Source organism: Zonotrichia leucophrys, chromosome 1A, assembly GCF_028769735.1.
Source record: "Zonotrichia leucophrys gambelii isolate GWCS_2022_RI chromosome 1A, RI_Zleu_2.0, whole genome shotgun sequence".
NCBI lineage: Eukaryota > Metazoa > Chordata > Aves > Passeriformes > Passerellidae > Zonotrichia > Zonotrichia leucophrys.
The window spans coordinates 33,777,316-33,803,317 of NC_088170.1; the positions used below are offsets into that span (position 1 = coordinate 33,777,316).

A 26,002-nucleotide genomic window follows, 5' to 3' on the forward strand; every position below is an offset into this window, starting at 1 on the left:
ACAGGTAATGATTTTAGACAAGCAGACAGTTTGATCAGGCAGACCACCAGTAACTGCTATTAATAAAACTCTGAAATGACCACAACAGTGTTTACTAATCTACAGCCATTTAAGAAATGAATACACTGTTCTCATTTTTAGCTGAATGACTGTAAATGCAGGAGAAAACTCAAATATTCCTAGTATTTTAAAAAAGAGTACAGAATTTTGTTGTGTTTCTGTTTCTTAGAAACAATAAATCAAATGTAAAGCTCACTAACTGTTTAAGCACTTACCAGGTATTCAAAAACAAGAGTCAAAGACTTGTCTGTGTGCACAATATCATGCAATGTAACAATATTTGCATGTTTCAGATCTTTTAACAATGACACTGCAAGAGAGAATAGGAAGAACAAAATAAGTGCAAAACACGAGAGGAATAAATGCAATTTCTAGTTAGGATCATCCATATAAGCTATCTGGGGTTTTTTAATTAAAAAGCTATTTTTAAGAACATAATATTCATACAGATTGAGTTAATAAAAAAGGTACTTAATCAAAACAACAAACACATACTTAAGTAACAAGCTTGTATTTCTTAAACTATAGTTTTCAGACAGAAGTAATTCTGTAAAATGTACTCTGAGCTCCTGAAAGTTACTCACTAACAGCAGTCTAATTCAGTATCTAATCATCCACTTATAATACTGCATTTGAGATCACAATCACAATTGAATTTGAAATCACAATAAAGCAAATAAATTTGAAACAAAACTCTGAATATGTCTGGACTATAATTTTCCTCATCAATACTAACAGCAATTTTACTAATGTCCCACGTAGGCTATGTATTTCCAAGTACTGATGGTGTTTTGGTGAAAAAGAAATTCAGAAGTATCTGAAATTCTAAGAACTAAAAAAAAAAGTTACCACCTTCTCTTATGGCTGTGCATGGTGCTCCCTCCTCGTGTTCCAGGCGGATTTCTTTCAGAGCTACCAGATTCTCTGTCAATTTACTTCTCCCCTTATAAACTGTGGCATAGGTACCCTAAAAAATGGATAAAGAAGGGAATTTTTACAAGTTGTTCCTTTATCAAAGCATTAGTTAAATAAGAAAATACTAACTTCTGTCTGAGTATCTAATAGATTTCATTTTGGATATGAATAGTTTTTACTATTTTATATTCTTTTGACACATGTAAAAGTACAGGAGTATTCTTTTAAGCACAGGACTGAACTCGTAGAAGCCACAAGGGATGTATATGCCTAACAGCTCTGAAAATTGCATGGAAACCTAAACACCACAGAGCTACCAAAGAAGTCAGATCAGATAGCATTAAGTTCAGTAAGTTCACTGCTGGGATCATTTACACCCCTCAAAGTCTCTATCTGACTACAGATATCTAGCTCAGGTATCTCCACACTATGCTGCATTTATGTTTCCAAAGGCTGCAGACATACTCTTCCACAAACTCAAAGAAAATATGTAACTTTGGATAGCTTCTTGTCTTCATTACGTATTTTTAGACAGCAAGAGGTACAGAACTCTAGAGGCATATTTAATTAAGACAAAAAATTCTGACAAAACAGTAGGCAAAACTAATCCCTGCAAATGCCCGAAAAAGCAACAAAGGTACAGAAAGTGCCCTAGATCACTACAGTACTGTAAGACTCTGCAGAGGATCTGAACAGGTTGGATCCATGGCTCACAGCAATTTCATGAGGTTTAATAAGACCGAGCAGCAGGTTCTGCACCTGGGTCACAACAACCCCAGGCAGGGCTGTGGGCTTGGGGAAGTGACTGGGAAGATGATCCTAAGAAAAGGATCCGGGGGTGCTGGCTGACAGCAGCTGAATATGAGCCAGCAGCGTCTGCCCTGGTGGCCAAAAAGGTCAATGGCACCTTGGCCTGTGTCAATGACAGTATGGCCAGCAGGGCCACGGAAGTGATTGTGCTCAGTACTTGTGAGGTGACACCTGGAATGAATCCTGCGCCCAGTTCTGGGCCCCTCACTGCAAGAAGGACATTGAGGTGCTGGAGTGTCCAGGGAAGGGTAATGGAGCTGGTGAAGGGTCTGGAGCACAAGTCCTGTGAGGAGAAGCTGAGGGAGCTGGGGGCATTTAGCCTGAACAAAAGATGTTCAGGGGGATCTTACTGCTCTCTACAAATGCCTGAAAGGAGGTTACAGCCAAGTGGGTGTCAGCCTCTTCTCCCAGGTAACAAGTGACAGAAAAACAGGAATAGGCTTCAAGCTGCATCAGGCAGGCTCAGATTTGATAACAGGAAATTAAAATGTTTTAAATGGAGTACTGACTGCAATATTCACAGCAGAGATGCTGACCAGCCCTGCTTCTTTCTGCAATGTTTACTGCATCCCATTTCAGTGCTCCTTGTCCATTTTCGATTCTGTTGGTCAACCTCAATCAAACTGGACAGGAATGACAATTTGTCTCTCCTGAACTGAACTGTTTCTCTGGAAGTCAGAGGATGACTGCAGAGGGAAAGCTGCTGCCCCCTCCAAGTGTGTTATGTACTTCCCTCGGCAGCACCTGGCTGGCTGCCCGGCTCAGGCGTGCAGGCTTCTTTACCAGAACATGCACAGAGCTATTGCCTGCACCTTCCGAGCACTGGTCTCTAATCCATCATGAACATTCCAACACCTAAATCATGGCCAGAGGACACCAAACTTGGTGTTATCATCAAAAACATAGTGTTACCATCGACAGAATAATTTTGTCTATCTGAAAAAAAAGCCAGAATGTCACAGCATATTTGCTAATGTAATCTTGCTCTTCCCCAGCTCTGACAGTTTTCCTGCCTTTTTAAAAAATTATTATTTATGCATAAACATTTGTGTAGTTGTGACATTGTTACACATGTTGAATATATGTGGTTTACTGGAAAAGTAAATTCAACAGATATTTTCAGGCATCTGGAAAATTTCAGTTAAACTTATGCAAAATTTTACATAGGACATTGTCATCGTTCCAAAAGAAAGCTATACGTACCTCTCCAAGCTTTTCTAACTTGATATAGGTTTCCATTTTTCCAAATCCAATTTCTGACTGCAATGAAAAGAAATGGCAAATTGATCACTAAAACCAAACACTTAATTCGTACATCATTTAGTGAACAAGCTAAATTAATTTCAGAAAATTACCTGACAATACCTGACTAACACTGCACAACTCCAGTATTTTAAATACAAATTAGCACATTTTGATATAAATGCATCCCAGCATCCCAGCCCAGTGCTCAGCCTGTTGGCCAGTTTACAGTGTATCCTGGAGGGATTGTGAGCTGAGTTACATTTAGACCAAAACCTCACTTTAACCTACCTCCTACTTAGGTTTTCTCCACTCTTCTGATCTGATTACTACCACTGAGGTTGTTACAGCTTAAAGCATGGAAGTAAGCTCAAACTAGGCCATCCTTTCTCTAGGCCAGGTTGTTATAGCTTAAAGCATGGAAGTAATCTCAAACTAGTCCATCCTTTCTCTAGCTCAGCATAACCATATGCTGCTGCTTTTTTCAAAGTAATCTTATTTGTCTGCTATGTTGAAGATCTCAGCTCCAAGCATCCTCTTCCATTCTGAATTCTCAATGCCTTTTGGACTGAACCTTCAGGAAGAAAATCTCTAAGCACCATTCCTCAGCAAGCTTCAGCTTTGTCTCAGCAGTTCACAATTTATATCTCTTAGCTCCAAATCTTTGTGTATTTTACTTGGATCTATTTATTCATCTTCTCTTTTTCTGTCACCAACTTAGCTCTTCAATGCAAGCCAGAAGGGTGTATACCTGCCTATGTAACACACTTATCTCTGAACACTGTAAGATCATTACTCTTTTCCTGTTCAAATCCACTGCTACTCTCATATAACACAGTTCTCTCTTACCATTATTTTCTCCTAAGTCCACTGTGAATTACACCAAAACTTCCTATTGTTCCTTCAGTGCTGAAACTATTGCTCCTGAATGTTAAAAGTAAACATGAAAAGAATGAATTCTTGAAGCAATTTACAGAAGACATATAGCCTGTACCCTGTCAAACCCCCAAATTTATAGGCTTCACAGGGTCATGCTTTACTGACAACTGAACACACTGCAACAAAAGAGCCAGGTTTTCTCCCCAGCACCACCCCTCCTTTCATTTCCAAACGTAGCTCTTCACTGGTTATTTCTTTCCAAGGAACAATCCTTTGACCCTAGGCTGTCTTCAGCACCTAGATCCACACTTCACAAGCTGATTTGCTCCTAAAAATGTGATGGATTTTCAAATTTTCTATTTTATGGTAACACAAATACTGTTGACTGTATAAAGATTTGACAGCAATATATTATGAAGGGAATAAAAGTTTGATTAATATTTAGTTTTCAGAACACTTATATGAAAATACATCGGAACTAACTGTAAGATCATGTCTGCAAACATATTTCATATATCTAGGGGGAAAATGGGTGTATAATTACATTAATATAACATTGAGAGCAATGCTGCTTTATTAAACTAGCGTTAGAACTGAAATGTTTTAGAACTGTATAAGGAGACTTCGGTATCACACACATTTAGAAGCTTGTCAAAGACAAACCCTTTATCTCAAAATACAAGCAAAGTTGATATTTGCTACCCTTGTAGCTCCAGTGAGACTTTAAACACACCACTGATATAGGTGCAATGTTAGCAAAATAAATATTATGTTTCCAAAGTGCATTTTGACCTAGTTAAACAAACATATCTTGAAGCGAGTATTAGATGGCATTAGAATTAAAAAGACAGGCTGCTTAGTTTACTGGAGAAACTTAAGAAGAACTCATAGCCATTGGTCTTGCTACCACCAGACAATCTGGAATTTAAAAGCCCAATTTCTAAGAAACCTCAGTGTTTTTCATTGAGACTCATAAACTTAGTATCTGTTTAATACAAAGAAATCATACAATATTTCCTACATACAGAAGACAGGTGTTCTTCAAGATCTGCCTTACAATGTGTTTTAATTTTTGATCATATTGTGGTTCCTTGTGACTCCTAAGAAAAAATAAGCTTTAAATCCCTCAAACTAAGAACAATTTCATTTTTAGTTCAAAATAATTTTTGAACTGTTTCATCTTTTTCTGCAATATGCATCTATCTTGTCTTACACAGAAATACTGATGCACAGTATTTATGGTCTTTTACTTCTAGTGTCTGTGCATACAATACTGTAACTGTTTACACAAAATGCAATTACTGTAAAAACAAATTTTTTGCTTGTATTTCAAAGAAAAACACCAATCTAAAGTATAACAAGTCATCACCTGGTACTTTTGGTAGCCTTTTCCCTTTGATCCCTATTAAGTCTTGAGAAGAGACAAGCCTTTGATGCAGAGCACAATATTTATCTATTGTAAGTAAAAGTCTGCTAGCAGGCAGTAACAATTTAAGAACAGTAAGTCCTTGGGTTTCTTTTTTTGAAAGCTTAGTTGGAAATCACAGCAAATGCATGCCTGCATTTCACAGCAGGGCTGGCAGGTTTCATTTTGGACTTTAAAGCCCTTTAAAAATGAAAGCATTTTAAAAGGCAAAAACAACACCACCTTGTGATGGGAAGCTGATTCCAGGCACACACCACATTCATTAGAGGGCACTGTTTTTCTGTCAGTTTTCTCAGAGGAAAAGAGGAGAGAACCTCAATTGCTCTCAGGGGTCACTGTTAAATGAGCAAAAAATTCTCCCAGATTCCAAACACTTAACTCCACTGGCAAGGTTCTACTGAAAAGTTACTTTGGCAGCATCTGAAGAGAGGTTTGGGGAAATCTGTTCCTCAGTTCCATGCTACAGCAGCAACTATGTGGTGAATGAGCTACAAAATTCTGGCACAAGTATTTAAGCCTGACACATTATCATTACTTCCAGAGATTCACTTAAATAGGTTTTTTTTTTTTTTTTTAATTTAACATTGTCTTTGCAAAAGGTGGCATGAAGATCAGAGCTTTGGTAGGCCAGCACAATAATTTTTTTCTTTCAGGGTAAAAATACTCAAACAATGCTTTGCTATAGACAGACCTTATTAATAATGAATAAAATAAAGATATTTTATAGTCAACAAATCTATTTCACTATAGGTACTTTCCTATTTATTTTTCGGTAAGTAAGTAATTAAATCAAGAAAACAATGATGTGCTCTTCATAAACCTATTCAGAATTTCTCTGTGACAAATTTCTCACCAATGAATTTACTCAGGATGTCAGTAACTGTCTAGCAATTCCTTAAGATCCCAACACTAAAGAACACTAATAGCTGAAACTATGACTGAAACATAACAATTTTAAAAAAAATAAGACAATAATGTTTTTTATTATCCCAGGGATGCGTATGATTTATATGTAGAAATATCCAAGTTTTCTAGCACTTATATTCTAATTATAGAGTAGGAATACTCATTCTGTCATCTTTAAGGAAAATTTTTTAAAGTAACTAATAATTATTTTTTAAAGTAACTAATAATCCAAAAGGGTTTAAGTGAATTTATTCCTTTATTCTTTTGGGAAATAACACGTGCTTTAAAAAAGAAAAGAAAACAAAACAAAACAAAAACCCAAAAAACCATAAAACACTCACATCAAACACACATTGTCTCCACAGCAATTCTGAGAAAGAAAATGTTATCAAATACAAAAAGAGCAGTGAGGAGGACCTGCCTTCATATTATGCTGCTTTAGGGCCTTCCTACTTAAATCACGAGGGGACCCAGCCCTGACTTAAGACTGTGTGGCCTATTTGCTCAAACAGATCATCCTTGCTCTAAAAAGCAGAAGGATTTAAGTATGTACTTTGGGAGTTTAGTTTAGCCACTGCTTTCAATAGGTCAAGACCTTCACTGAGAAACACGAGAGCACCAAGTCAGCAGAAGAAAAATGATACAAAGTGTGAAGTTGTCCATTGGATTTTGACAAGTACGTGCCAATGTTCAGGAACAAAACGCCCAAGTGGAAATGATGCTGAAATATACCCATGAATACTGGCCTGTGTGTTCAGTGGATCCTGAAGAGGTTGGTTAGAAAGGCAAGTGCATCACACTTACCAGGGATGCCCGACGAGAACGCCGACTCATGGGCTGGTCAAAGGGCGGGCTGTTGATCTGCAGCTTCTCCAGGTAACCATCGGGGATCCTGATGTCAGCGGGCAGCGACAAGCGCTTGTTCAAATCCTGCAGCAAATAATGGGAAAAAGAGAAGGGGCACATTGAATTCAGAATTTCCTAAAGCATCTTCTAATGTCTGCTGTGTTACTATGCAAAACTGAAATATTTACACAACGAAAAATAATCTCACAAAAATGCTTTTAAAAGCATATTCACTTCTTAAAATACCTCAACTTGCTTATATAACAGGTTAAAAAAACCTGTGCAAACTTATTACTCTGACAAGACGAATGAAATATTAAAATGCAAATAACTACACTGTGGATAAATGTACTGAGTTTACTTGAATACTTATAGAGACCTGGAATACCAGAAATTGAGAATTCAGAGACTTGTGGATGCACTTCTTTTCATACAGTAGTTACTTTCGTATAAGAAGAGATTTCTATAACCCCCTCTCTTTTTCTCAACTACAAAAAGCTACAAACTTGGTCTATTTTTTCCAGTCTCACAAAACAGAATCACTTCATTATTAGAGCCAACTATTACAAATATTACTACATTTCTTTTATTTGTAGCTCTTTACTACAGGATCTTTTGAAAATGAAAATGCCATTACATGTAAGCCATTTTCTCTGCATCACATTTTGGTTTTCCCCAATAAATTTTTTTCGCAACAACATACATTATTTTTAAGACAAGAGGGAAACAAAATCACTTGATTTTTTACCAAATGAGAGGAGATGAAAGAAGATTTGTTTCTGCACATTTGTATTGTTTTTATCTTCCAGTTTGGCTTTAATCTCAAACATGCCAAGAAACAAAAATATTAAATATTGTCTCAAAATGGCCAGTCACCATTTCATGAGATAAAAGAACATCACAACCAGACTCACAAAAAATGGTAAGTCATTTCTGAAACAGCAGGAATTGTTTTTCAGTGTAGGTAGTTTATTCAAGTAAAGAAAGTCATGCTCAACATCAAAGTGCTCAATCCACTCCCAGAGATTCTACCCTGAAGCTGAGGACATCTCTGGAAGCACCACTGTTTTCACACTTCTCTCCAGCACAAGAGGTAACTCTGTATTTCTGTTGGCAGACCTGAGATTTAATCAATACTGACCTGAGGGCAGTAAAGCCTTCTTGAAGCTACTCTTTTCTGTTTTACCTATCACCTCCAGCTGGGCATCCTGAGCTAACCCAAATGTTGGCAGCTACATCCCTGTTCGGTTCCCCTCAGGCTTGACCGTGTGCTTCTACTCATGTCTGCAGCAGCTTTGAACTATTTCAGCATGCTAAATAATCAAGAAACTCTCAGGCAAAGTGCATAGCTTCCTGCCAGCTTTGTGCTCCAAACAGGTTCAGTGTAAGGTCAGACAAGCTCACAGCCTGAACGCAGGGCAAGGGAGGCACAGCAGGGCAAGCCCGGGAAGCCGGCAGCCAAATTGGCTTAGGCTGACAAAGAACTGGATCGTCAGACTTTTCAAGACTTGAGATCCTGGTGAACAACTTGCTAAGCTTTCAGTGATGGGAATGTATTTGAACCGTGTATATACATGACCTGTACACATACCTGGAGCAAAAGCTAAGCAGAAAACACCAGTTAAAGAGATAGACTTTGAAAAACCTATGCAATCTGGGAATTAGTTCAATCTCAGGTAGGAGAGAAGCGTTAATATATATCCCCCTGGATGATTTACATATTCTATTCACTACAGCCACCCCATTCAGGCAGAAATGTTTGGATAGAGGCCAGAAAGCTCTAATTTCTGGCAGCTGATCCTCCTGTTCTCCTTTTGCTTCTCACATCTCCTTAGGTGCAGAGCACAAAGCCTGTTAGCTTCTGCTTTGCTGCTCAACATGAGCTTCTTTGCACAACTGGAAAAATCAGCATCAATATTTTATCTACTACAGAATTTTTAAACTGTCCTTAAACAAAAAAGTGCTGTTAACAGAATGGCAGCTTTGACCAACATTTTGAAACTAAATTAAAAGAAAACAGAAGGTATGGCTCTGGTCTGGCACACTTTCTAGTTTATTAATTCATTTTCAACTTGCATATTTTAAATTTTTTAAAACATTGGCAATTGTAAAACTGCCTGTGTGCTTTTTGGGAGAGTGGTAGAACCAACATATTGTAACACGACCTGCAAGTATTCCCTAGAGTAAAACACTATTTTCCACTACAGTAATTTCCTTCTTTTCGCCAGACTCTGCTAATGCCTCTCTTCCACTAAAGAGGGTTTCAGATTATGAAAAAAAAAAAAAAATATTCCATCCTATAATTTACTGCATTCCTCAGAAAATTCTGGTAGCTGTTCACAACAGCTGAGCACAAAGGAAGGCATGTCATGCTGACTTGAAAGCAGCTCTGCCATCTCACTGCAGAGTAAAACCAGGAAACTGCTGGAACAAGACAGGGATGACAGGAAAAGGATCAGCATCAGTCTCTACCTCACCTTTCCAATGTAATCCCAGATCAGCACTGGGCCAATATAGTGGCTTCATGCTTTTTTTTTCTGATGGCTCAAGAACAATTCAAAAAATACCAAAAGAACAAAGAAAATATCAGTGAGCTGAGTTTTTCAATATAACTTCCTGAACACAACAGATATGACCACTATCCTATAAACTCTGTGACAAAATAGCTTTTTCCTACTCTTACCTATTAACTCTTGTGGCACAGAAACCTGTTGTAGTGCTCTCACTGTCCCACAGTGCTTGTTTAACAGGTGTATTTATAGGGACTTTAACAGAAAATGTTTACAGGGATATTGAAGTTATGAACCTCAACTCAAAGGCCTCAAGAAATACTGACCTGATTGTAACCCCAAGCTCTCATGTGCATGTTCTCTCCCCTCACAGCACTCATGGCTGGCACAGCTGAAGTGGTGCCTCAAACCCACCTCCACAGCCAAGAAGCATTCCCAAGCGTATCAAGCTGATGGGTATACAGGAAGAAGGAAGCAAAGGCAGCCTTTAGGGCTGCAATGGCTATTTGAAATGATGCCACCGAGTGTGCACTGTGCACTCAACACACACCTTTTCACACGGAGGGCAAGGGAAACAAAGCAAGTCTAGGATTTTACACAGGTACAAAAAATCCCTTACTCTGAAGCCCAGCTATCATAGAAACAAGATAAAAATATTATAGACATGGAAAATATGATCATGTGAGGTAGATGCAATTCTATTACAGAATTCCTATTCCTTCATTCTCAAAACCTCTGCGTGTGCCATTTTTGCAACAGGCCACATGACTTTACTTTAGAGATTTGTGTGACATCCTCAGTTATAAACCAAGACCTTCAGCTGTACACTTCCATTTGGTGCTCCACAGTAGGCAATAGGCAGTACAGTCTGAGTCTCAGTACTTACTGCTGCAAAGGCCAAAATCTGTTCCAATTTATATAACTCCCCCAAACAGTAATCCCCTTTTACATAGAACAACCCTCCTCTCCATGCAACCCTCATCTCAATGCAACTCCCCTGCAATGTCTTTCTTTAAAAAAATCCTGATCAACCTGAAGAGAAATGGATACTTTTTTTTAGAATTAGAATACCTGATGTTAGTAACATTTTTTCCCTACATTTGTAATGTAGTAGACAATGCCTGACAGCAATTGCTCTTTTTCTCCCCTCAGAAAAAAAAAAAAAGAGTATTAAGTGCTCAAAACCTAAACTTTTGCCATGTTATAAATAAAGTCAAACACAGTTATCTATTCTCCTTAACTTTCTTGAGCTGAAGAAAGGTTCTTTTCTGTGAGAAAACCATCATGACTTCATGGAAACTGCAGTAGGTAGTTTATAGATTTTTCCTCCTAACAATTTACACTACAATACTTCCAAAATTCATGCTTATTTGGCTATGTCAGAATGTCAACCAAGCCAAGACTTCCTTTTTAAAACCATACATTAAAATTGCTATCTACCAGCCCAGAAACCTTTAATGACACCAATATTTGAAAGATTAAAAATTATATATACCAAATCTTTGTATTACAATTCTCCTTTACCTAACTCCCTAAAATAGACAAAATGGAAGAAAGTAATTTCGACTACAAACCCAAATAAGTGAAAGAAGGAAATTATTATGTCGTATTTGTCTGTACCACCTTAATTTCTCCCAGTTTTTGCAATAATTGAAGCAACCACCTCTTGGGAAAAGCAAGCAATTATAATTAAATGCTATACAGTAACATGAAAGGGGACTCATTAGATGTGCATGAGAGGAATAAGCAGAATGTTTCCTAGTGGCTAAATAGAAAAACTGGAAACTAAAATTACATCAGTCTGATACAGTTGAAAAACCCAGTTAATTTAACAGAGAAAATGTTAAAAGAAAAGCAAGAACCTACCAGACACCTACCAATTTTGAGCCTTAACTGCTCAAGACCAGGCAGTCTGCTGACACTCGGGCAGCCTGGTCATCTAATGGCAGCAGGACACTTGCTCTCCCACTAGGGGCTGACCCTGGTGAACAGTCAAGTCTTCATCCAGTGGAGCGCTCACTTTCTGCTCCCACAAAATGCAGAGAAGACTGAAGGATGGTGAGGAGACTTGTGGCTGTGGGCAACAGCAGTTTAACAGGGAAAGCAAAAGCTGTGTGCCCTAGCAGAATGGGAAAAGGAACTGATTCACAGCTTCCTCTCTGCATGCAGGTGTCCAACGGCTTCCCGGAAAGCTGGGCTGAGTATGCACGTGGCCCAAGAAGTGCAAGACAAATGCCACAGCCACAAATGTCCTCCTTCCTCCCCCCTGCTCCAGCTTTTACTGCTGAGTGCCATGGCAGATGGCACAGAAGAGCCCTTTGGCCAGCTGGGTCAGCTGTCCAGCCCAGGGGAATCAGCCTGTGTCCCTGGTGGTGCTGAGCAGCCTTTAGGGTGAGTCTGGCCTTGGTGCAGGAAGGATGGACCTGCCCGTTCCATGCCATCGCCACCTCTGCTCCCTCTCTGCCCCTGCAGCCATCCCATGCAGCCCTGCTATGGCAAACCTGCTCTTCTAAACCACACGGCTGGCTGCTGTCTTGGTGTGACACCAGGCTGCAGGGCCAGCAACAGCAGGAAACAGTAGGGAAGTAGATTTTTAAGAATTTCTTAATTGTCTTAAATCTCTGTGGAATTCAGTGAAGAAATGAGAGACTTTCTGGCCAGAGGACTTAGTTCACATGTTTTTCAATGACCAACTGAATATAATGGCTTGTTAGCACTTCCCATAGAAAAGAAAAAACGAAGAAACTTAAACCAAGATATAAAATATCTTGCTAAAATGCTGTTTAAAGAAGTCAGAAGGAAACATGTAAAATTAATGGCAGGACTGAATTTTCCCTATGCTCTTTGAGACTGTCAACACTACAAAGTTAAATGACTGTTTTTAACACTAATTTTGTATCCCTTCATAAATCTTCTAAATTTTTGAAGGTAGTAAACCAGAGCAACTCCCTATGTTATCTTATATATCCTTTTTTAAATGTAACAGATCAGTAAGTGGTGTACACAGACCCTCACCTCTAAGAGAGAGAATCTGGGTACATTCCTTATAACTCTTAAGAAGCAAGGGTTTACTGGAATGCAAAACCTTAGCTTTTAGGGGCAACAAAGTACTTCAAGTAAAGCAAATAATCTTTTACAGAATTGAAACTATATTATTTTCTTGTATTTCACTTAAGATTTATTTTCCCAAATGAGGATTAATTTATGAAAAAGCTCTTGTCAATTCATAGCATTTTCTAGTTAATTCTTTTATACTTAGCTTTAGGGTCAACTTGCAACAAAATATATCAGTATTCAATAAATGTGGTACTCTACATGATCAAATGCCTATGGTTAACTGTATGTTATTTAATGAGCTGGTTTTTGATCCAGTTCCAGATTATACTCTGGAGAATATAGTCAGCCACCATTTGATTTGTTAGGGGAACTGGAATGCTTGTGGCATTTTCCTCCTCCTTCCACAACTTAAAACCACATTTTCTACCCTCATATGCAATGCTTATTCTCAGTTTTGCTTTACTACTGGTATTACTGGCAGAGAAATGCACTTGTTTTTATAATTTTTCTGAAATTATATGAGTTTCACATTTGTCCTACTCTGCTTCATATCAGATAAACCTGTAAGCACTTGTGACAATAACACCACTTTGCTTTCTGTGGCGGTGAACGACCCTAACTTGTGTTTATCTTTGTCATCTATTTCTAATGCCAGCTACAGCAAGTGCTCTAAGAAGAGCTACACTTTGTCCAGCCTTTTCTTTCATCTGGCTGACATCCAACCGTGTTGCTGTAACCTGATGTGGAAGTTCTGTCTACCACTGACTACTTACACTTGGGCACAAGAAAAGGAGGCAGGAATTTCATCTTAAATTCTGCAGGTTCTGTGAGCTGAGGAATTTGACATTTTATGTATGCAAACCTGTCTTCTAAATGAAAAACAAACAAACAAACAAACAAAATACAGCCTTGCCCCCAAATTTGGCAAGTTTTTCACACATATAAGTAAATTCCAAAAATCCTTTTTTTTTTTTTTTCATTATCTCTGGTTCTCTTCTGGATGGCCTAAAATACTATTGCAAATATCAGCTTCTTCACTTGCCACCCATAGTAAAACATTCACAAGACTTTATTACTAGAATTTCGTTACTATATTCTGTTTTTCACCTCTGTCAACTTTTCCTTAGCTACTTACCCTTTTCTCCTATTTCCATAATAAAAACTTAACAGCTATTCCCTTTTATAATTGCCTGACTTGACTCATTTAATACTACATAGTGCCACACTGTGACACTTTTCAGGAAGTCTCATTCCTGACCCACAGGTAATTTTCACTTCTCTTCAACTCGGTCAAAAAAATAAACCTATTTTTATTTGTGGAAAGAACACTGTTAACATTTTCCACTTTAAATCAGATATCATAACAAAAAAACTTACAGATTTTTTTAATTCACCATTATTTGTTTTGGCCAAGATGCACTACACACTTCAGTTAATTTCACTGAAGTTTATAAAGATGATTCTAACTCAGGATAGACAATGTTTGAACTTTACATATTAAAACTGCTGTAAAAAGAAGCAACTTGAAACATTCACATTTTTTATGTGAAGTCTGTCTGTCTTCTGTCAAGTCATTTTGTCTTTGACTTACATGGCGTCTTTAGAAAATAAACACTAATATTTATGATAAAACAGAAAAAACATCATTAAACACAAAATATACATAACCAGAAAACTGCCCCAGGGAAGGCTTTGTTGAGGTCTTCCAATTCCAATTTTCCTACACTACAAAAAGCAAAAACGAAACCCAGACTACTTTTATTTTTAACCTGTAACAAATGTGCCAATTTGCAGAGTGCTCCTTTCCTGCTCCAACAGTAAGTCAGTCTCTCTGGTACCCACTGGACTACCAGAGCTGCTAATCTTTGAACTGACAGGCCATTTCAGACTGATAGCACACTCACAACTGCAGCAAGAGAAGGAAGATTTGTCAGAAAAACTTGAAGGGAAAACCCTGATAAACATCAGCCTCAGTTCACTCTTACTGACTGTTTCATTTAGCAAACCTAACAGCTGACTATCTCCAAAGCCAGTACTTCATTGCCTGTGGCCAGATGTTCCCAATGCTTTTGGAGGAGAAAGGGCTGGGTGTAAGAAAGTCTCATAACCAAACAAAGGAACTAATAATCCACTGATAGAAGGTTAGGAGCCAAGTAGGATGCTGTCTCTGCCAGTGGGTGACACAAACTGTACTGCCAAGCTACATCATTATGTACCTTATAATCCTTATTGCTTTGGCTATTCTGTTTATTGGTGAGTTACATTTCCAGACCAATCATTAAGTATGTACTTACTCTACAGCAACAGACAACTTGCTGGTCACCTCTCCCTTAAATTTTAGTTTATCTTTTAAGAGTTGATTCTGCTAAATTTCATCCATGAAATTTTGCTACAGCCTCACAAAGAAAAAAGAATTGTTGTTCTAAGTCTACAGACATCAGCCTGACAACCCAAACAATCCACCATGGATCAAATGAAAATGCTCCTGTGTAAGCATGGGTCTGAATTGGCCTTCTCACCAGCTTCAGTGAGCGCAAGTGAGACATCTCAGCTGCAACCACGGGCTGTTCACTAGTTACTCATTGTGCTTTTGTTCACTGGAGAATGCTTAATGACATCTAAAATACTGCATCATACAACCCTCTGTGCAACACAATTCAACTTCATTACATGCTTACTGTAAAAGAACCTCCAAAACCAACCAAATTTTTACACTATTTTTTCCTTGCATATTTTAACAAAGAAGGTGTATTATGTGCTACCTCACGATACACAAAGCAAACAAATTAATTTTAAGACATTAACTTGTGCCAGTAAGAATTCAAACATTCTAATATACAACTTTTAAGCATGTACTTACTGTATCATTTTAGTATCAGATACCATGTGGAGTTTTTTCTGAAGGTTGCCTTATGAAATTTCAGTGCATTTTTGTCAAATGAGAGTTAGCACAGTTGAAGCCAACTGGATCCTCTACAGAATTATGACATACAACAAGACTGCTAGAGGCAAAAATAAATATATAAAAAACCAATCCTAAACCAGAGAACATATTTGTAAAAAACTATTATTTGGTTACAGTCTGTAGACCTTCAAGATCTTTAAGAAAAACACCAGCATACACATGCACCAAAAGTAACCTATAGCATCCTTGCAGCACACTATTTTAGCACCTTTATAAATAGGCTTCAATTACTGTAACCAAAAAGACTATTTTAACAGTTGGGATGAGTTATCTATACTGGTCTTCCTTATATGTATATAAAGCCATCATCATTCCCCCACACAACTGACAGGTTTAGCTACAGTTTCATTATGATGCATAAAGTGCATTTTTTCTGCATTAGCAGCATGATTTATATCTGAATATTAGATTTTCCTTTATACTTGAATGTTGTTACAGTTACAATTTTACTGAAAACATTAAATCACAATTATTCAATTACTTTTCTGCTAAATTTGAGGAAAGGGTCATCAAAGAATTTTTCTATTAACAGCAATAATGAAAATACAATCTTAAGATCCATCTCCAAAGGATCACTGCTAGATTTCCCATCAGAAATCCATACTGGTTTTATCAAGTCAGCTGAAATGCAGCACAATTTAAAAAAGCATCAATTTTGAGTACTGAATCAAGGGGCTCTTTTACATTTGGGACAGAATTGACCCCAAATACGGTGGAATTCCTTCATCATTGAAATCAAAAGGTCTTTTTCCAGATATGCTAATCGAGTACAGAAAGCACTTTCAGGGACTTTATCATGAGATGGAGCCCACAGGCCATTTCAGACTCAGAAGAAATACCAGTGACCACAATGACAATGCATGTTCTCTGCCTCCTGCCCAACATAAACACAGCTTGTCAGACTGGATTTTGACATGCCAGGCAAAGACAGGGAGCCCAGCCTCGTCTGTGAAATATTATTATTACAAATTCTAGGGTTAAATCTCTGCTTTGGGACTCGGTGTCACATTTCCCCAGCACATCTACTATCATCAATCAACAAAGCAAGGACTTTACCACCAGCAGCTGAAGAACGTTATTGCCAATATCTACAGTAGCTATGGCCCTCAAATAAGAATGTTAAATAAATATGAATAATATAAAAATTAAAAGTATAGAAACTAGTATTGCAAGCAGATATCTTTGTTTTTATTTATTTTAGCACCATGAAAAACTTAGGAAATGTGCTAAGCATCTTTTCATTAGTATTTGCAACAATTAGTATTTTTGAAGGCACATAATTAGAATTACAGGCCAATAGGTTCTTTTAAGCAGGCAAAAATATGAATTCTGAACACTTTCTTTTTCAAGATACTTTTAGTGTATTTACTGTATATTAGTGTACAGTACTTCTCACATTAAGTGAGAATTTTCATTTCATGGATATGCTGCTTAGGCTACCAATGAGCTGAAAAAACCTGCTCTTTCACACATTTTTCAAAAAAACCACAGGCTGCTATTTTATTTACTTCATCTCTCCCATTACTTTTAAAGAGAAGGGTTTAAACTGTTCAGCACAAGTACAGTGTTCACAAACTGCATTCCAGGAGCTTCTATTCACATCCAATGAAACCAAACAAAACAAATACGTGTCAGAAAACCAGTTTTGAAAAATATGAGAAAGGAGAAATGAAAATCAAATGTGAGCCATTAACTTTCCTTTCAGCAAGTATATAAATACACATGAAATTTGTGACAGATTATACCAGAAACACTTGAAAATTATTCTTCTGGGGTTTTTTGGTTGGTTTTTCCTTTGGGTTGGTTTTTTTTGGTGGGGGGGGGAATTCTTTGTTTTCTTATTATTTTATTGCATCAGAAAGCTTGTCACGAAGTGAACTTAGAGAATATCAGGAAGAATGGAAGAATGTAAAAAATAATAACAACTATATAGATACCATGTCTGATTTTGTTTGCCTGCTAAACTGCCACCTATCAAGATACCACTGTGTAGCACCAGCCTCAATATAAACCCCGCTCAAATTCAGGGTCTACGGCTGTGTGACTCAGCAGCAGGTGCTGGGCAGGAACACAAGATAATAAAGCAAGCTCTGCCTCACTTACTACTACACCTTCCTGATTTCTAAACATGGGTTTCTGTATGTTTTCATCAGTTTCTGTAATATAGTAACAAGAGAAACTGCCCCGAAAGGAAAAAAGGCAGTGTAGGTTACCAACTTGTAAAAAAAACAAGGCCAAGAGGAAGGGAAAAGACAATACACCACTGCAAAAACACAAACCCAGACCTTTAAAACAGCTCTGTGTAATATTAATTACTAACACCAGCATTTACATCATCAACAATGCTTTAAGTACCAAAAGGTAAGTCCCATGAAAAAGTAGCTAGTTAAAAATAAACCAACATCTTGAATATGAAAATGGGAAATCTGACCTTCCTGGATTAAAGTGCGGCTGGAGTACAGAGTATGAAACTGCACCCCATTACTGACTTTTCATCTGATGCATTTCTGTGATTATGAGAGATGTGTTTCATAGATGACTGAACACATCCAATGTCATACTAGACTACTCCTAAATGGAACTTAAAGGAAACCCAAGACATCAAGACACAAAACCAAAAAAGCATGTATTCTATCCTTATAGAAAGAACATTGCCTAGGGCAGTAACTTTTCTAAAGGAGTATTTGCAAGTGGAATCCAAGAACTTCAGCACCAGAATGACAAAGGTTCTCAACAGAAGGTCAAAGAAAGTCTTAATTGCTGATAACAAAGGCAGTTACCCTTTAAAAAGTCTCCTAAAAGGCATGTTGAAGTCATCTGTTACCTAAGCTGAAATTCTTTTACTTGTTGTAGCACAGTGTTCTGTAGAAGAAATGAGTCTGCCAATCAAATAGATCAAAAGGAGGTCCATCACCTTAATCAAAACCATACTAGTAATTTAGAATATGCACTTGGGTTTTTGAAGGGAGCTTCTGAAATCACCAAGGGTCACAGAAATACGAAAGTGGAAGTTGATAAAAAGGGTAATGCATTTTCTAGTATAACCTTGAAAAAGGTTGAGAAAAATGATACAAGCATGACTGAATGGAGATAGTGCAGTGACCACTGAAAATCAAAAGAAGCCTTGATTGTATTCAGCTTCAATTTTTTTTCTGTCTAGTACTGAAATCTTCTGGTAGGTGCTCATGTGCTTAGATTCACAGAAGTGACAATCAGAAGAAAAGCTACTGCTTTCTCAGGAGTCAGAGAGAAGCAAGTTCAACAAAAGCCAGTAAATGTGGCACAGACAGTTCTGCAGCTGCCAAGCACAGAAGGAAGGGGGAAGGAAGAAACTTTGCTCAGAGAAGGCTGCAAGTAGAAATGCCTGCTTGATCTACAAGGAAGCCACCTGGATGGCAAGATAGCCTGAGCATTCAGCCCTAGCTATCTTAGATAAAGTGGCTTCCTCCTTCCAAAACTAAGGGCAGAAGAAAATCCTGTACTGCCCATGACCAAAAGCCTGGGTCAGTACTGCAACCAGCTTGCTGCTCAAGCATTTAAACAATTGAACGGAGCTGAGAGTGCCCCATTTGCACATGAGAATGGAAACCTACAAATCACATTCTAATCTGAAGCCTATCAACAAATTCTTAACACTTTTATCAGCTGAAATATCATTTAATTTTGTGTATTTTTCTTAGGAGAAGGTACACTTGCCCAGGTGGACCAAGAGCATATTGAGTTACTCAGGATGTGTGTCAAGGCCCCCAAAGCAGTTATACCTCTGGTAAAGAGTGAAGCACCAAAAAACCTTGCTTTTCATCTACATTCTTACTTTTGGAAGGTGACCATCACAACACACACCTGCCTATGGCACCAATTTGTAGCCTTTGTATTTCCTTCTGTTCAGTTACAAGTACTAACCGTGCAGCTAATCCTCTCAGGGGAGAATTATCCCCTATAGCAATGTGGTAGGAGCAGTCTGATCTGGAACACACTTCTGTCACTAATGTGACAGTCAGATGGATAAGAACTGTTTCTCAGGATAAAATATCTGGGAAACAGGCTGGTGAACAGTGGGTTATGGCCCTCCGCCAGTTCACATGCTAAGACAGCTAACAGACCTTGGACTTCTGGGAAAGGGAAACAGATGTTTCAATTTGCACAGACTGTTTCTCCTTATTTTTTATCCACCACAGCTCCTAATGACGCACTCACTGTCCACTGCATAGGCACAGGGCCCCCAATGAACACTTACAGCTTATAACATAAATTAATATTAATGCATTACCTCTTTATTTATATTAATGCATTACATCTTTTCTAGCAAAATCAAACTGAAAATGCTTTAAGCTATAGTTCCATGATCTGGAGAAATGTTTCTCATTGCATGGTGAAAACACCTGCACTTAAAATAGAGATATATGTGTAGACATTCTTAAGCTACACCACTGACACTTCAAAAAAATTATTCCATCCATTTTGTTTGATAAACAGTCCTACCGACTTAATACATAATCATTCATATTAGCAGAAGAGTAGAAGTCATTTTAATTAAAACCTAACAGCTGTTTGAAGCCAAACTCTTCACACAATAGATCCTCACACCTACTGTCAGCATGGTTCCTGCCTGAACGAATGGCAGGAAGGAGAAAGAAAAAGAAAAAGCAGCTGCTTTACCAACAATTTGCAGTCTGTGGATTACAAGCAAAATAAACTTTATCTAGGCAACACAATGAGACTCTGGTATTTTCTCTTTGTCTTCTAAGCACATGATAACAAGGAACAATCATTATTAAAAACCCAATCTCGAACCACAACTGCAGCGTTGTTGAATTCAGAAGCAACCACATTATCACCTCCCTGTCATGCTGGCCTAAATTATAACTGATGGGGGAATGGGGGGGGTGGATATAACAGACTGAAAGCTGTTATTTCCATGGCTGCTATTGTGCATGGGAAGTTTTCACCCCAGCAGACTTTTCACTGCAGAGCAGGGCTCTTTCTCATTTCACAACCACCACTTCATATTCAAAATGTTTCATACTTAGGTTACATTGCAGTATGATAGATTTCCTAGCTAAAGCAGGACAAGTTAAGGTTATGAAATTTCCACTTTCAATTGCTATGGAGATTCTGCTTAACAAATATGTTTTTCATTTCTCTCTCTACTGTTTATTTTGTATTTCTCTATATGAAAATTTTGGAAATATCAAGTTTTATTTCCCAACAGAATCTTTCACATATTCTGCAGTGGAGAATATGTCTGCTCTTTGACATTTTATTTGTATTTTATTTGACTATGCATTATTTAGGAAGGGCAGTGCAGTGGGGATGGGCACTAAAAATCAGAATGTGTATTCTAATGGACAAAATGTGCCAGGAATAATAATTTTTTTCTGTTTTTTTTTTTTTTTTTTTTTTTGCTAATTAAGCACTTTGAGTACAGTATGCAATTTTCAGCAAGCATTTAATAAAACTTGGTTGGATTGCTAATTTTCAGAATCCTAGAGGAAGTTCAAGCTGAGCATAAAAAATTTGGTTATATATACAAAACTCCTGTTACTAAAAAGGATGTGTCCAAGTTTCAACTTTACCTGATTAGTTACCTTCAAAATGAATTAGGACTTCTGTCAATTCAGCAGAAAGAACCAAACATATATAACCAAGAAATTATGTACAAAACCACTATAAATACAGCAAATATTGGTCAAACTAAGCACAAGAAAGGATACAGCCATAGTGTGACAGGCACATTCATCTTAGTGAGGAGGAAGAAGGAATATTGCTTTATCGCGTCACCCAACTGTGTATGTTTAATCAAATACCTTCCACAATGGATTTCAGCTGGAGCTAATGACCTCAGCAGACTGCAGCAAAAACATTCTGTCACACATGTACTAATTCAGTCCAATCTGTAATGTACAGCATACAGCTATAACTCATCCTAAATGGCTATAAAGGGAGGATGTCCTCAGGCTACCCAATGTCTAGAGACACCAGATCGCCACCAGCCATCAAAATAAAAGTGAATAATAGAAACTTACTTCACAACACAGATTGCTTCTTTTTCTTTATATAATCACATTGCTACTACTGAATCAGCAAACTCCACCGCACAAATCCCACAAGGCATACAGGCACAACTCCTTACAAGAGTAATGAAACCTTGCTTTGGTTCCCCCACAGGTCAAGGAAGTAAGTGATCCCATTCCACAAGGAGCAAAATGAGTAAAACTGGATCTTATGTGGATTTATACCTTGCAACTGAACTCATATATGGATATTGTGGTTTTTAACTAGTAGTGGATACATTAAAAATGTCTCCCAATGTAAAGCTTTTTTCACAGAAATTAATAGAGAATTAGAATCTGAGATTTCTAGCAATCTGTCAAAACTGACAGAAAATGACCCATGGGATAAACAGAAGGAGGAAAATACAGGCAGACAATGTAATCACTTAAAGCCTTTTCACTTAGGAAATGAGAAAGCTGACTTGAAAAGATTATCATTAGAAAGTTATTTTAACCAAAGCTATGAGATTGTTGCATTTTTCTCCCTCTGGAATGCACAAACAGGTGCAAGTCCAACTTAATCTGCTACAAAGTACTTCTAAAAAGCAAACTTAAGTCCACCAAAAGCATCTCTTATTCTTAAAATTCAGAAGTGAGATTGTTTGCACTCATCAGCATGGAATCTTACCGGAAAAGTCACTGTATCAATACTACAGTGATTTGAGGGAAACATTACAATTCTTACAGAATATACATGAATAGATGCCAAAAAACCATTTGTTCTCTCTCTCATTGACTGAGCAAGCCAATGAAGAAGTAATGCTAATTTCAACAGTCAGAAGCAAGCATTTGGAATTTGGTAGAAAGTGAGAAAATCAGCATTGTATATACAACAGTCAAAAGCTTCCTAAAACCTCTTACACAGTAATATTAGAATTGTTTTACAATTGAAGAGGCAAATGAAAAGATGCTTTTACTTGAAAAAAAAAAAGCCTTCTGCAAAATTACACAGGAATTTCCTGACGTTTACTATTCCTGAGATCTTTACTAATTTCTTTTGGAGTTCTAGAATTCCAATACAAAAGAGAACCCTTTAATGGTTCTTAGCCCTCTCCTCTGGAAGACCTGATAGATTTCCATTTCAGTTTGTTAATTTCATCATGAATCATTAATTTCTTTTTTTCTTTCCTGTTCTAAATATGCATTTCAAAATGGAGAAGAAACAGACAATGAACAAAAAGCAAATAATCCTTTTAAGTAATTTCCTTGATTTTTAGTTTCTCCAGGATACATACATTCTGATAAGCAGGTTTTCACAATGACTTTTTTCCTTAATTGAAGTATCCTGCATAAACCAGTAAACCCATCTTTGCTTTCCCAAGTAAACTTCAGCAAGCAAAGCCAGGAAAACAAAGGTCTTAGATCAAATAACAGAAATTTAAAAAATTGAATACAAAACCTCCCAGATGCAAGAAACTATTAAATAATTAATACAACTAATTCACACATTTTTGAAATCATATCTGTGTTATATGCTTGGAGCCTTGGAATTCCAAGCATAACGGAATGCCTCACAAAAACAATTTTTTGGCATGGACACTCTACTGTAACTTATACAAATCAGTTTCTCAATCCAGTATTTGATATGAACTTTGAATGAAGATTCAAAATCTTACAGCTATGCTTATTGCAATGTATACCGAAAACAGCAACTACCAAATTCTACATGTTTCTGTAACAAAGACATCATTATAACTGCAACTTTTATACACTCCAGAAAAAGGGAAGTGCTCTGTTTTAGTTCACCAAGGGAAATGACAACAAAGCAAGCACAAGGGTGGCTAGTATTCATAATGAGAGCCATAAATAAAGGAAATTATGTGCACAGTTATTCATAAGGTACTTTTCCTCCTTTTGTTTACCATCCTGTAAAGTTCCGTTCATGAAAAAAAAACAGGAAGAGAGGAAAAGGTTGAAGCAGTCAAGACCATCGCTGCTGCTGTACCATTACTTTTGCAAAGACTAGAAAAACAGTGTTAAGTAAAAAGTGTCTAAACCATGTATCTTCTTGAACACATTCAGTGGCTTGCACACAATGCAATAAAAAGCTATTCAAATGCTGCACTTAAGAAATTCCTCCCAAAACTTCAGGTTTCAAAACATATTTAGATTTTCAAAATTAACAGCTCATAAACAGTGCAAGATAACCATTGCTCTGTGTGATAAATGGAGATAAATTTAAATAGTATGAAAATAATGCTCTCTGCATGAAATATATGGCAGAATGGTCGGTTAAAGTTAATTGAAAAGACAACCAGTTACAACAAACAATTAAAGCAACTCCCAACTCTCTTGTCAGTTGAAATGATCCTTATATGAAAAGTGAATTACCTCCATTGAGATTCGTCTGTGTATCCGGTTTCTGAGACAAACTCCTGTGGGAGACTGAACCTCATCAGATGACGTTCCAGAAGCTTGATCACTTTCCCCATCCGATCCCATTTTCAAATTTTCATGAACAATATCTTAAAAATAATCCAAATAATTGAAGATAGTTAAACAGCAATGCCTCAAATAGCTCTTTTGTACAGATGGAAAATAATTGAATCATTACTGTGCACTGAGTTACAGCAAAGTCAAAGACTCATCACAGCCATGGCAGACTTGATACACACTTCTTATGACTCAGTAATAACCACAAAATGAACAGGATTACTTTATAGGAAGTCTATGCAAACTTACTTGAACTGCAGCAAAACCCAATTTTCCAAAACGAAAGACAGACATTCCAATCCCAGCTGTAATTCCAAAAAGCCAACTCCCCCTCCCACCTTCAGTTCCTAAAATTCCTCAGTACCACTTCTCCTTTAGCTGCTTTTGCATATACAATGTTGCTGAGAATAATTAACATTTTCAAATCAGACTAACTAATGCTGGTTACCTAAATATATCTTCAGAAACTTTAAAGTCGTACCAAGAGGTATAGCAGTATTTTCAGAAATGGCAAGTATAGAAGCTTCAAACAGAAAATCCTCTGGCATCCATGTGTGAAGTCAGGGGATGTATTATAACCATCTAAATCAAGGTCCACAACATACAAGTGCATTCAGCAGAAGACCTGACTTTTAAGAGACATTAAGTGAAATCTGTGACCTTATGGAGGAATTTATCTAACTGCTTGAGTTATGTGATGCAGGACCTTCATGTCACCTGAAATTGTTAATTTTTACACAATCCTTAAGATTCCTGTGCATAAAAGCTTATGTATATGGTATGAACACATACATATATACATTGCTTTTACAAACCAAAGGGTTTTTCAGACTTTGGAGACAAACACTGTAATGAACAAAAGAAAATCAAGGCAGTGTCATTATAGCATAAAGAGCCAAATGATTTGCAAAAGGACACATGGGAAAGTGGCCATACAAGTAATTCACTATGAGTAATGCTCCATCATCAACTCTGAAATAACTGAACGGCAAAATCACTCCAGAAATTAAATACCTATATATATAAAGTAGGTGCTTCAAAAGACACCAGTTTCCCTGCTGTCTCCTGATCCTTGTTAGAAATCATTATCTTCAACAAGGTGTAAAAGAACCTGAGGAACAACTAAAAATCCCAGAACTCTATCTCTGAAAAATGATAGTATTAGCTAAATACACAGAGATCAATTCAGCCTTACCACCAACACACCTGGAAGTATTTAACATTTGCAAAGCAGTACAGCCAATTAAAAAAGCCCTCAAAAACAAAAAGAGAAGCTGCAAGTTCTATCACCATCAACAAGCAAGAAAATTGGATTTTCTGGGGAAAAAAGCACCACTAGGGCTATGTTTCATTATCTGCACATCTTCTAAAATATTTTTTATCTAGCTTGGCTCACACAGAGTCATGCACACTTCAAAGGAACAAATTCTTCCTCAGTACAAACAATTTCCTTTTATGGAAAACAGAATGGATATAAAAAGAAAGATTAATTTGTAAGTTATTAGCAACACATATTTTAACTCAGAATACTGTAATTAAACACAAACAAAGCATGCATCTCATGCACAAAGCAAATTTTCCAGCAGTGATGCAGATTTATATTGTCTTTCTATCAAAAATCCACACTGAATCAGAATTTTCCCTGCAAGCCATGCTCAGATTTGAACTAAATGAAAAAAACCCAAACCTGCACTCCTTATACAATGAGCAATCTTCTGATTTCAAACAAGCTAAATACTTATCAGTGCTTCTAAAAGCATGGCAATTCGAGCCACAGAAAAACAGTTTCAGAAAGTGGTTCCTAAAGATCAGCCATAGTTTTCAAGCTAAGCAGAAAAAACTTGACTCTCTTCTGCTAAGCCTCTAAGAAATGTTTTCTCTGTAGTGACTTGACAGCTGT

General features: G+C 37.2%; 1 protein-coding gene across 2 annotated transcripts in view; it reads right to left on the reverse strand.

Annotated features, from left to right (window-relative positions):
* Positions 1–26,002, reverse strand: part of CDK17 (cyclin dependent kinase 17) — a 90,965-nt gene that overhangs the window by 9,496 nt on the left and 55,467 nt on the right. For both annotated transcript variants that reach the window (XM_064702105.1, XM_064702104.1), the window contains 5 exons: positions 24,001–24,134; positions 7,043–7,168; positions 2,989–3,045; positions 913–1,027; positions 276–370 (listed from right to left, as the gene is read on the reverse strand). In XM_064702105.1, the coding sequence (XP_064558175.1) occupies positions 276–370; positions 913–1,027; positions 2,989–3,045; positions 7,043–7,168; positions 24,001–24,134 (527 nt within the window). The remainder of the gene's footprint in view (positions 1–275; positions 371–912; positions 1,028–2,988; positions 3,046–7,042; positions 7,169–24,000; positions 24,135–26,002) is intronic.